The sequence below is a fragment of the Alligator sinensis genome, unplaced genomic scaffold (assembly GCF_000455745.1).
Source record: "Alligator sinensis unplaced genomic scaffold, ASM45574v1 scaffold184_1, whole genome shotgun sequence".
In the NCBI taxonomy this organism is placed as follows: Eukaryota; Metazoa; Chordata; order Crocodylia; family Alligatoridae; genus Alligator; species Alligator sinensis.
The window spans coordinates 274,076-287,402 of NW_005842983.1; the positions used below are offsets into that span (position 1 = coordinate 274,076).

Below are 13,327 nucleotides of genomic sequence, written 5' to 3' on the forward strand. Positions count from 1 at the left end.
CCATCTCCTCTACCTTCTGGGCCCTCAGTGCCTCCCCCACTAGTCTCCTAAGCTCATTGAAGTTGGCCCTTCTGAAGTCAAGGGCTTTAGCCTTGGTGTGAGCCCTAGACGCCCTGTGTTGAATAGTGAAATCCAGCAGGTGATGATTGCTATTGCCCAGGTGGTCAAGGACCTGCAGTCCCCTCACCAGGTCATCCCCTGTGGCCAGGACCAGGTTCAGCAAGGCGTTACCTCTAGTGGGGCTGTGCACTTCCTGGATAAGGTGAAGGTCCTGTAATGCAGCCAGGAACCTACACGAGTGGTCAGACCTGGCTGTCTGCTCCTCCCAGCAAATGTCTGGTAGTTTAGGTCACCCATCCCTTGACCTAACCGCCTCCATAAGCTGACTGGACAAGTCCTGGTCTAGCTCTTCCCCCTGGGTGGTCTGTAGTAGACACCCACCGGAAGGTCCCTTTCGCCATGCCCCCCTTGTAGTTTGACCCACAGTGTCTCTGCCTGACCCTCCTCTAACCCGAAGCTAATCCTTGATGATGTGAGGTGCTCTTTGACATAGAGCGCAACCCCCCATCTTTCCTCTCTGTCCTGTCTCTTCTATATAGGGTGTATCCCCGAATGCCCGCCACCCAGTTGTAGGTAGGGTCCCACCAGGTTTCTGTGAGCCCTACTAAGTCTGGGTTCTTGCTCGCAATCAGGAGGCACAGTTCCCCCTGCTTACACCCCATACTACGAGCATTAGTGTAGAGGCACCTGAGGCCTCCTGAGGGTGCACGTGCTTTCCTCCCACTCCCAGGACAGTTGTGGCCCCCTGGCTCCCTGGATGTTGATGCTTACCTGTGCTTCCCTTCCCCTTGTCACCCTGCGTGCTGGTGAAGCATTCTCTCCACTCAAAGCGGCCCCTTCCCCCGGCGAAGCTAGTTTAAAGCCCACCGTACGAGATCAGCCAAGCTAGAGGAAGGTTGTTTCTCTTTCTGTTAAATATGCTTTCTGTTAAATATTAAAATCTCAGCAGGGGACAGACCATGTGCTGGAGGAGCTGATCTGTAATTCAGAATCACTAAATATGGATCGCCACCTGAATTGTTGCCTTTCTTTAACTACGTCCCGATGTAGTTCAGTTTGCAACGTTGTGATTTGGGATGTTGCAGCCATTAGCTCGCCCCCTGGTCGCGGGAGAGGCAGGCAGGCTTCACAGGGGGAAAAAGGGGGATCGGGCTGCTCACTGTTTCCGTCTTCAGCAGGCTCCTCTGGCTGCCAGGACAAATCACGTATATACAGTGACGGGCTAGGTTTCGATTAAAAACACCGTTTCAATTTATGGGGGCACAGAATACAACCTGAAGAACTAAAACCCTGTCACGTGTACAAGCACCTTTAGTTCGTCTGTCATCTCCTCTGAGCAACTTTCCCGAGTCTGCTTGTGTGTAGTCTCCAGCTAGTCTCCCCTCCTATCCTCCTCCCCTTGCTCAGGAATGTGTTGCAGGTGTCTCCCATTATGTCAAAAAGACTGTCCATCCCAAGTCAATACGTTGTAAGATCATGGAGCAACTTGATGAATAACTCATGCTTTCTGTTCCCAGCTTTCACTATTGTAAATTAAGCGCCTGCAATGCCCGTGACCCTTTGTCACAGTACAATCAATTTTTGTTTAGCTTTGGCCTTTTGCCTTATACTTGTGCAAGTGAGTGTCAGTCCTGTGATTTGTTACTGTCAATCTGGGCAACCTAGTTCTCAACTTTCTGTTTAATATTAAAATCTCAGCAGGGGACAGGCCATGTGCTGGTGCAGCTGATCTGTAATTCAGAATCACTAAATATGGATCACCACCTGAATTGTTGCCTTTCTTGAATAATCTCTTTATTATCTTAACACTGTTTTGCACAAGCCCATTAGGCTGTGGGCATCTCGGGCTCAATGTAACTCACTGGAAGCCATAGGCCTGTGCAATTTTTTTAAGTTCATGCCCCCAAAACTGGGGGCCATTGCCAGACATAATCCTACGTGGAATTCCATGCCTGGAAAAGGTTGTTCCATTAAGGCGCAGTATAATCTGCTCTGCAGTCATACTGTCTAATAAAGCAACATCAGGATACTCAGAAAAATAATCTAAAACCAACAGATAACCTTTGCCAGCTAGTGTAATCAAATCAATTCCCACTTTGTGCCATGCCTCTTGCAAATCATTGTCTATCCACATCAGTTACTTCATATTCTTAGGCTGGTATTTCTGGCATGTGTCACATCTTTGTACAGCATTTTCTATCTGATTATTCATGAATGGCCAATATAATACCTCTCTGGATGTCCTTTTGCATTTTTCAATCCCAGATGATCCTCATGTATTCTTTAAATCATATCTGCTTGTAGCGCTGTAGATACTATCATCCTGTGACCCTTGAACAAAACACCATCAATCACCGAGAGATCTGCTTGAAACTGAAAGTATGGACTTTGTATATAATGGCCAGGGCCATCCAGTGGTGATGGCTTTGATAACCTTCTGTAGTGTGCCATCCTTTGGTGTAGGGTTGTTGGTTGTAACCATGTTGGTCTAAGGGCATAGGCAGACAAAGTTCTTTGGGTAGATGTGATATCTTTTTATTAGACCAACTAAATAGTTGGAAAAGAAGTTCTTTGTAAGCCCGTAAGTCTGCAAAGAACTTTCCTTCAACTGTTTAGTTGGTTTAGTTGCCGTTCTTTGCTATAGCCACTACAAAGCTTTGCCATATCTCCTGCGATACTGGGTAATTTTTTTTTCCATCCCATTGACATGTGCGGTGTCAGATACCAGCTCAGCATCATCAACAGTGTTGCCAACTGCCCTAGACAAAATATCGGCAATCACTAGGTCTTTGCCTGGTTTATAGTCTAATCTCAAATCATATAATTGTAACAAAAAAGAAGTCTCTGTAGTCTGGGAGGCATGTATTAATGAGCACCTTTCTTGCAATGGTGACCCGAGATTTGTGGTCAGTTGTTGCACAACCAGTCTTCCATATATAAAACCATGACTTCCTCTGCACCCCACCAAAGATGGGCTTTTGGAAACTGTGACCCAGCAGCTTGGCTCAGGCAGCAGCACCAACAGTGGCCTGCGGCTGCAGGGGTTAACAAGGCAGCCAGTGATCTGCTCCTGCCCCCCATGCCTCTCAGCCCACCCCCCACACCCTGAGGTCACTAACATTTTTTTTTAAACTGATAATCTGCAAACTACTTTACTGACAAACTTATTTACTCACGGACATTTTTTACTGATAAACTTTTTATTGGCAATTTTTTCTGACAGACTTCTTTACTGACAATTGATTCTGACAAACTTTTTTACTGACAGACTTTTTTATTGATAAACCTTTATATTAACAATACAATTATTTTTATGGTCCTACTTCTTTACTGACAATTTTTTCCCTGACAATTGATTCTGACAATTTTTTTTACTGATGGACCTTTTTTACTGATAAACTTTTTTCTTGACAAACAATTTTTTTAACTAAAAATCACTTTACTGACAATTTTTTCAGACACACTTCTTGACTGACAGATTTTTACTAACATTTTTTACTGACATACTTTACTGGCAGACAAACTTTTTTTTATTGACAAACTTCTTTATTTCTTTCCTGGCAAAATTCTTTACTGGCAAGCCTTTTCTGAGAAATTTTTACAGATGAACGTCTTACAGGCTTTTTTTTTTTTTTTTTTAGCTGACTTTAGCAGTAGGCATCACTACAGAAAGGATAGTCTCCACTACAGAAAAGATGTGGATGAATTGGACAGAGTCCAGCAGAGGGCAATGAAAATGGTTCAGGGGCTGGGACACATGACCTGTGAGAGCAGGCTGAGGGAACTGGGCTTATCGAGTCTGGAGAAGAGAAGACTGAGGAGGGTTTAATAGCAACCTTCAACTGTGGTTGGGGGAGGGGTGCAAATCGAGGCCCCCATGGTGAGGGAGGGAGTGGGGAAGTGGCATGGGTGAATAGGGCATGTTGTGGGATGGTTGCAGCTCTGGGTAGCTCACCCAGGGGCATGGGGGGAGGGGCTTCCACCACTGCACACACCCCAAGGGAGGCACGGGGTGTCCTCCATGCACACAACCTCCCCTTGCATGTCTCATGATCTGGGCATTACCCCCCCACTGCCCTTGGTCCATCATGTGCTCTGAGGAGGGTATGGACAGGTCTGCCCACACCCCCACAGGCACTGACCCCCCTTCTCCCCATAGGGTGGTGTTGGGGGGGCCACAGGCCGTGGTGCCACTTACAGCCTTTGTGGTAGTGGCCCTGCAGCAGGCATTGGTGCTGTACACAGCCCAGGAGTCCAATGATGAGCTAGAGGCTGCGCGGCTGGCAGAGCTGCACCAAGTGGTATGGGTGGAAAGGGTGGGGGAGGGGACAGTGGAGCTAGGGTGGGGGGATATTGAGTTAGGGGTTTAGAAGAGGGTATGGGGCTGGGTGGGGGAGGGGATGGCATCATGGGCAGTTATGGGGGTACTGAGAGGGATAGGGGCAAGGGCCACAGGGAAGAATGGAGCAAAGGTTGGGAGGGGTCAGGCTGGAGGAGGGGCGACCCTAAAGAGGGGTGGAGCTAGGGTGAAAGGTGGAGCTAGGTAAAGAGGCTTCATGAAGGGGATGGGGCTGAGTTGGGGGCTGGAGGAGAGGGGTGGGACTTGGGTCAGGGGCTGTTATATAGAGGTGGGGGGATGGAGCAAGGTGGGGGAGGGCAGATGGAGCTGGGAGTGGGGCTGGGGGAGGGGGTCAATGGGAGTGCATGGGGACAGGTGAGAAAGGACAGGAGGGCAGTTGTTGGCTGGGGCCTTGATGGGGTATGGGATGGGGGCAGTGACCAGGCTTGGGAGGGAGAGGGGTGACCGGGGGCGGGCTCCATCCATCTCACCACCCCTCCCCCACCACAGCGGGACAGCCTGGCCCTGGCCTGCCGCTACCTGGCAGGGGCAGGGGAGAGTCTGAGCCTGTATCCAGCCGCCATCACGGCCTACGCTCTCTCGCTGGCCTCCAGTGACCGTAATGCCATTGCTGCTGCTGACCGCTGCCTCCATGACCTTGCCACCACCTCACTGGGTGCATGAGTCCCTGGCCCCTGTGTGCCATGGGTGGGGGGAGAGCTCCAGCTGCTGGGGATGCCCCACAGTCTATTTCCTCATATACAACATGCGTCTCCTCCCTCCCCCACCAAACCTAGTGCAAGGAAATTGGCTTGCATGTTATATGCAGGGAAATACAGTAAGACCCATACCCACACCTTGGCCGGGAGTGCGGGGACAGCTTCAGCAGCTGGGGTGCCTCACAGTCCCATATTTACTTGAACACAACACACGTCTTGCCCCCAACCCTCCAAACCCCACAGTGGCTAGGAACTGGCCAGTGCATTATATGCCTGGAAGTATGGTAAGTGCTGTTTCCAATGCCTTCTGGGGTCAAGGCCATGATCAAGGCCATGCAAGATGTGATGGTGGAGACCCTGGCCACTGCCTACAGTAAGGGAAGACCTACCCCCCGCCCCCATGCTTAATTTGTGCATATGGGGCAATGCAGTAGTAGCAGCTCCTGGGAGGCCCCCTACTGGTGTTGGAAGGTGTTGAGGCCCAGGGAAGTCCCCTAGCGGTGGGGGGTTGCTGTTGTTGGTATCTGGAGAGCCCCGCAGTGGCCCTAGGGGGTACTGCAGCTGGCTGCAGCCTGACAGGTTTGGGTCCCATAGATGGGGCACAGATATTCTGGGAGGCACAGGTGCAGGGTGAGCCCAAGGGGACCTCGGCCACAGCAGTGTCAGTGGAGGCCACAGCCTACGCGCTGCTGCATCTGCTGCTGCAGAACAACCTGACGACTGCTGCGAAGGTCGTGCGCTGGCTCACGGAGTAGAGGAGCTGTGGTGGCGGCTTCAAATCTACCCAGGTGCTGTCTGGACTCTGGTGTCCCCTCTGTAGGCTGGGGCATGGGTCTGCTTGCATTGGACCAGGGGGGAGCTGGAAGCCGGGACACCTGGTTTTCTGAGTGGCTAGGGGCTGACAACCTGGATGCCTGAATTCTCTGGGAGTGGGTATAGTGTGGGAGCCCAGATACCTGTGTTCTCTGGGAGGGGAGTGGGGGCTGGGAGCCCAGATACCTGGGTCCCCGCACCAGCCGGTCACGCACAGGATACAGTGGTGGCACTGGACGCCCTGTCCCAGTACTGGATCAGCACCTACACCCAGGAGGGTGATGTACTGGACGTTACCATCTCCACCCCTGGCCGTGCCGGCGGCAAGAGGATCTTGCTTGACCGTACTCAGAACCAAATCCAGGAGGAGCTGAAGGTGAGTGGGGCTGGAGCTTGGCCAGAGCTGAACCCCCAAGAAACCCCCATGGGGTTGATCCCTCAGTTTGACACTCTCTCCCTCCCCCCAGCTCCCCCTCGACTCCAACGTCCACATGAAGTTGGAGGGTAAAGGCAAGGGCAGCCTGACCGTGAGTCCCGCCCGGGTGCCCGGGAGGGCTGGGGGTGGCAGTTAGGGTGGGGTGGGAACCTGGATGCCTGTGTTTTCTACAAGGGGAGGGGAGGTGGTGGTGACGGGGGGAGCTGGGAGCCTGGGTTCTTTGGGAAGGGAGCGTGAGTGTGGGGGACAAGAGCAGGGGGGTTGAGAGCCGGGACACCTGGGCTCTCTCCCCACCCTGGGTGGAGCGTGGGGGCTGGGGGGTGAGAGCACAGAGGCCTGGACGCCTGGATTCTCTCCTTGCTCTGGGACAGGAGTGGGGCATGACGGGGTAACTTGGAGGGGACCTGGGGGCCCCGGACATGTGGGGTCTCTTCCCCTGCTCCCACCGCAGGTGCTAAAGCAGTACAGCGTCCTGGACCTGTGGAACACGTCGTGCCAGAGCCTGGAGCTGGACGTCACCGTGACCGGTGCCATCGACTACGCAGGCGCGTCCCCGTCAGTGCCCCAGGCGGAGGAGGGGAGGCTAATGGGGTGTGGTGGCTTCCAGGGTGGCTCTGTGTCCACATACCATGTCACACCACCGAGGCCCTGCCTCCTTAGGTACCACAAGCCCAGGGGGTGGGGACTGCTCAGCGATGTCATCAGGATCGGTCACATCCTTTTGGTCAAGGTGGGAGGGGCTTTGAGGATGGCCCCACCCTCTGTGATGTAATGACATTCCTTTTAAAGGGAAAGGAGCCCCTTTTTTTCCATTTTTAGCCCCCCCCCCCCGATTTGCAAGCTGTGGGAGGCTCCACCCCCAACCCTGCTGCTATGACATCATCTCTTTTCCGACACGCCTTTAAAGAGCGAGGCTCCTCCCAGGTTTCTTTGGAGGGCAGTTGGCTGATGTCACGTCATCTCTCCCCACCTCAAGAGAGATGGAGGACTACGAGTATGACTATGGGGATGAAGCCCCGGCGGCTGATGCCCCCCTCCACCCCATCCACTGGTTTGGTGCCTGGCGCCGGAGGGATGCAGCCGACCGCAGCCAGAAGGAGAAGGAGGTTCACTACACGATCTGCGTCCAGTGAGGCCCCTCTGCTGTGGGGGTGGGGGCAGACTTCCTGCCCCAGCTCTGTGCCTTGGGGATGGGTCTTCCCACTCTGCATGTGCTCCAGGGGTGGGACTTCCTGATTTAACCCTTGGAGACTGGACTTCCGGCTTTGTACATGCATCAAGGGGTGGAACTTCGTTTCTCCCCACCCATCCCCAGTGGAACTTCCTGCTTTACACTGCTCCAGGGGGTGGGACTTCCTGCTTCCTGCCTGTCTTGGACACAGGATTTCTAATGGGAAGTGGGACTTCCTGTTGTGCACGTGATTTGGGGGTGGGTCTTCCTGCTTTTATCTCACCCCATTGGCAGATGCAACTTCCAGCCACAGTCCCCTTATTCCTTCCATGGTCTGTGCCATGGGGTGAGGGGGAACTTCCTGTTACTTCTTTGATCTATTGGGGAGGAGGTGGGACTTCCTGGCATGTTCTCACTCTTTGTCCCTCCCCCCGACACCGCAGGAGGAAGCCAGGGGCCCCAATCTCGTGCATGGCCATTGCCGACATCACACTGCTCAGTGGTTTCCAGCCCCACACAGCTGATCTGGACAAGGTCAGGGGGCCTGATCCTGGCTTGTTCCCACCCCCCTGCACTCCCCATTCTCCCCATTTTTCTCCTCATGGTGGGGGAAGGGAAGGTGCATCCTTTCCTCTGTGGATCATCCATCTCTCTGTCCATCCCACAGCTGAAAGTCCTGGTCGACCACTACATCAGCCACTACGAGGTGCAGGGGCAGTGGCTTCTGCTCTACTTTGAGATGGTGAGTGGGGAGGGCCAGCAGAGGTTGGAGTTGTTCGGGGCAAAAGGGCTGCCCCAGGGATATGGGGGAAGCATTGAGGGGGTCAGAGTGAGCACGGAAATATTCTGGAGGAGGTGTGTCTGTCTGTCTGTGGCATGCCCTGCCCCCACCTAAAGCATGACATGAAGGAGCTGCAGAGCTTTCCCTGGTTTCATAACTGCCTTTGAGGCTGGATCTCCATTTTTGTGGCTTGTCTTTGGGTGGTAAATGGCTTGAACAAATTGCAACGTATCACCGGATTATAGCCTTAAGCCTGAGTTAAATGTAGCATTTGCATGTGCCCTGGACACTTGGGTCTTCTGGCAGTGGGTGTGGGCTTCCTCGGACACCTGGGTCCTTTGGCAGTAGGTGGGAGCATCCCTTTACACCTGGGTTTTTTGGTGGGCATGTGCTTTGGGGGGCCTCGATGTCCATCATGAGGCCATTGCCTGAACCCTGTGTTCACCCTTCCCTTTCCAGGTGCCCAAGGCCTGAGACTGCATGGGGTTCTGGGCAAAGCAGACGGTGCCCGTGGGGCTGCTCCAGCCTGTGGCTGCCACCCTATATGACTTCTATGAGCTAGGTGGGGGCTGTGATGAGGCAGGGGGTGGAGAGGGGAGGGGGGACAGGCAGATGGGGTGCGGGAGAGCTTGGGTAGTGGGCAGGCTGGGGGGTCAGGGGAAGCTGGATGGGAGAGGGGCTGCCCCAGAGACCATCCCAGGCCCCAACGTCTTGCCCCCAGGCCGGCAGTGCAGCGTGTTCTACAACGCCCCCAGCAGGAGCAAGTTTGTCTCGGCCCTCTGCTTCAATGACGTCTGCCAGTGTGCTGAAGGTGAGGTGACCCAGGCATCTGGGTTGCCAGCACCCCAATTTCCTGCTTTAATTGCCCCAGTTCCCACTCCCCTCTCACAACAGGGAGAGAACCCATGTGGCTCCCTGCTGTAACTCACCAACCCTCATTCCCCTCCTGCAGAAGGGAGAGAACCCAGGCGTCCCAACTCCCCTCTACTCTAACCCCACCAGCCCTAACTCCTGCCAGAGTGGGAAGAGAACTCAGGTGTCCTGATTCTTTTTTCCTCCTCCCCACCAAGTGCCTGCCCCCGGAAGAAGTGGACGCTGGATGATGAGATGACAGAGGCTGAACGCATGGAGTTCACCTGCTACAGCCCCCAGGCGCAATATGGTGAGCTGGGACACCAACCAGGGGGGAAGGAGGGGCAGGCGGAGGCCTGAAGGGGACACCCTGACCTCCACCCCCATCCCTCCCACACCAGGAGTACCACATAGGACCTTCCCCCCCATGTTTTCCTTGCCCTTTCCATCCCCCAGGGTCAACAATCCAAGATGTTGCCTTTTTCTACTGAAAGCTATTGAAATTTTTACTGACAGATGCATTTTTTTTACTGACACTACAGTGGTTTTATGCCTGCTGCTCCCACTCCAGGGGTCCTGGGTCCCCTGTAAACTCTGAAATCCCCAACTGTACCCCTCCCCAGTTCACAATCCAGTTTGCCCCCATCCTGGCATGGCCCTCCATGGCCCCTTTGTCCCATGACTGGCCCCCTCCTCTCTGTTTTACTTGCTAGGGGAGGCTGGATCAGCCCTGATAGGCATGCAGTGGTGGAACATGGCTGGGGAGATTGGGAACCATTCTTTGGAGCTGTCCATTTATAGCCCATGCCTCGCACCTTGCATCCAAAGCCCAGCTCCTCCCCTACCACACGCTTGCCCCTCCCCCACCCAACATCCTTTTGCCCCCTTCCCCAAATCCCTGTGGGGAGCCAGTGGGAAGGATGTTTGCGGGGAGGGTGGCAGGGCCGGGGCTTGAGAGAAATAGTGGGTAGCCCCGACCCTGACCCTCCCTCCCCCAGGGTATGAGGTGCAGGTCCTGAGGAAGGAAGACCAGAGTGGCTTCTGGGCCTATGAGATGGAGGTGCTGGAGCCGCTGCAGTTCAGTGAGTGTGGGGCAAGGGGAGGACCCCAAGGTGGGGGCCTGAGAGGGGTGACTCCATGGGGTGTCTAGGGCGGGGAACTCTGCAGGGGTGGGGGCAGAAGTGGGATGACCCCAGGGGTTTGGGGGGGGCCTGTAGGGGGTGGGGGTAGAAGAGGAATGACCCTGGGCGGGATTGTGGGGCTGGGGGAGGGGGGCAAGTGACCCTAAGGGGGTTGGGGAATACTGGGAGGCTGTGACCACAAACTGGAGGGCCAAGAGAGGGTTGGGGGTGATTGAGGGAGGAGCTGGGGGTGCCCCTGCCTGATGCGCCCTCCCCCGCAGCGGGTGACGTGGGGGTGAAGGAGGGTCAGCGGCGCTGGTTCCTGGTCCATGCCTCCTGCCGCCTGCGCCTAGTGCCCGGCCACTGCTACCTGCTTATGGGGCAAGATGGGGAGACCCGTGACGCCCAGGGCTGGTGAGTGCAGTGGGGCTGGGGCTTTGGTAAGGTAGGGGAGGCTTGATGGGGCACACTGAGGGGCTCCTGCACCTCCGTGACCCCCTTGTGATCTCCCATGACCCTTGTGAACCCATTGAGACCTCTGTGATCCCCTTGATCCCTCCATGACCGTTTTCTGACCCCCATTACCCCTCTGTGACCTCATGACCCTCCCTTGGCTGTGGGGTGTTGCGGGGGGTGCATGTGGGGTTGTGGGAGGCATTTAGCAAGGAGATTCTGCTTGGGGGGCTAGGCAGGATATGCCAAGGGTCCTCCCTGCATATCCCCATTCCTCTTCTGTTACCTCTGTGACCCTTCCCAGGCTGTGAGATTTTGGAGGGGGATGGGGGTTCAGCAAGGCGATTCATTGGAGGTGCTGGTGGGGTATGCTAAGGGTCTCTTCCCCTCTGTGACTCCCATGACTCCTCTGTGACCCTCATGACCTCTGTGAGCCTTCCATGACCCTCCTTACTAGGCTGGGGTGTCCTGGCAGGGTGGGCTGAGGGTCTTGTGTCCCCCATGACCCCTCTGTGACCCCTGTGACTCTCTTCTGCTCACGGGCCTGGAGGTTCTGGGGGTCTGGGGAGTGGGGTGTTTGGTAGGACATGTTGAGGGTCTCTTGCCTTCTGTGACCTGCCCCCAGGCTACGGTACCTGCTGGAGGAGGGGTCGTGGGTGGAGGAGCTGCCCGACGCCCGGCGCTGTGAGGCCACAGCCTATCGCAACCTCTGTGCCCAGCTCCGCGCCTTCCGGGACACCTACAGCCAAAACGGCTGCCAGGTCTGAGCCCCGCAGGATCAGGACTGGTTTGGGACCAATTGGTGCCTGGATTGGAACCACCTGTGCCCCCCAGATCAGGGCTACCGGATACCCCAGCTCGCACTGTGGACCAGCCCCTGTGCCCCCCCATGTGATGATAAACTCAGGTCCTTACCCCAGCTCTCGTGTCCTGGCTCGGTCTGGGGGTCCCTGGGGTCCCCTCGAGGGGCTGCTGGGAAGGGGGTGAGGGAGGCAGAAGCCATGGGGGTGCTGCAGTGGAGGTGCAGGGTCTGTCTGCTCCAACTGCCCCCCCCACCTCCTTGAGTCTGCTGGCCCATGGGGATGATTGCATGTGCATTTATGGGTCTCGGGTTGTCTATGCCGGGGGTATTTTGGGGGTGAGGGGCCCTTTAAGACAAAAATCTGGAAGAGGCTACAGGCAGTGTCTTCTGATTGGCTGTTACATCCGTCAGGTAGGTAATAAGAGCCTTGCTTTTAATTGGCTGTCCAGATGGAACATACACCAATAAGGACTGGGTTTCTAATTGGCGCCAGAGTAGGTCAGCCAATAATGAAGTGGTTTGTAGTGGGCTGTTGGGGTTGGCCACCCAATAAGTGGGTTGTTTTTGATTGGCTGTCAGGGTCTGCCACAGGCCAGTACAGGGTGGTTGCTGATTGGCCACTGTGGTAGGTCCCTCCAGTATAGGGGTTATTTCTGACTGGCTATATGGATAGGTCACCCAGTAAGGAGGTGGTTTCTGATTGACTGGCATTATTTCTTACTGGCTGTTGGGAGAGGTCACACACCACTACGGTTTTTGATTGGCTGCTAGCAGAAGTCATGACCTTCCCTTCATGTTAATGGGGGAAAGGCTGGCATGTGTTTCAGGGGAGCTAGTTTCTGATTGGCTGATCCAATAGATCATGTCCCCCCAGCAGGTGAGGTCAGCGGTCATGGCCTCCATTTATTGAAGGGGGGAAGGACCTTGTGAAACCTGGGGGCCCCTTGCAGGGCGGGGGCATCCACTGCCACTGCTTGGTCTGCTTTTAATAAACACCCCAGGACCTCGGCCCCCATTGGTCATTTCTGGGCCCTGGGGGTGAGGCTGAGGGAAGGGGCGGGGCATGGCTGGATCTGCTCCTGCAGTGCCCCTGGGGTGGGGGGTTGGGGGGGGATGGAAAAGTGGGCTGGCTGGTCACGGGCAAAGGGGTGGGGCCTAAACCAGGTTGGCCCCTCCCCTGCCAAGGAGGGTCCTGCATCTAAGGGCGATGGGGTGGGGCCTCCCCACCTATCTCCGCCCCCTGGGAGGGTGGTGGGCGGAGCTCCTTCCTGGAGCCAGGCATGATGTCACCCTTCGGAGCACTTCATGACACCATGAAGCGGGGAGGGAGGGTGGCTGCTGGGCGTGAGGTCACTGGTGGGAGGAATGATGTCACTGGGGGTGAGGGGCAGGAGCGTGATGTCAGAGGGCAGCAATGCCACCTGCTCCAATGTGCCAGGGGGATGATGTCACAGCGCCTGGTGAAGATGGGGGGGAGCCCCAACCCTGTGGGATGATGGGCCAGACTGAAGCGGGGGAGAACCGAGGCTCCCGGCCTTGGGGTGTCCTTCACCCCCGCCCGCAGCCCCCGCCTCCTGCAGGTGCCCCTGCCTAACTTGAGAGCGGAAGCTGGAGGAGGGGCAGGGGGCGTGTCCCTGGCGGTCTAGCCCCGCCCCCTGGTGCCTCTCCCCGGCTGGACGCACTGTCTGGGGGGAGGGGCTCCTCGCTGTGATTTCCCCGCAGTCATGTGGTTTCTAGGAACCCGGGGGGTGGTTGGGGGGGACAGTGACCTGCGGGGGGC

At 55.8% G+C, this 13,327-nt stretch overlaps 1 protein-coding gene and 1 pseudogene across 1 annotated transcript in view; both read left to right on the forward strand.

Annotated features, from left to right (window-relative positions):
* The first annotated feature begins 4,772 nt into the window (after window positions 1-4,772).
* On the forward strand, window positions 4,773-13,286 carry LOC102383497 (annotated as a pseudogene).
* Window positions 12,410-13,327, forward strand: part of LOC102383747 (complement C4) — a 26,447-nt gene continuing 25,529 nt past the window's right edge. Inside the window, exon 1 of the mRNA XM_025192942.1 lies at window positions 12,410-12,424. Coding sequence (XP_025048727.1) covers window positions 12,410-12,424 — 15 coding nt within the window. The remainder of the gene's footprint in view (window positions 12,425-13,327) is intronic.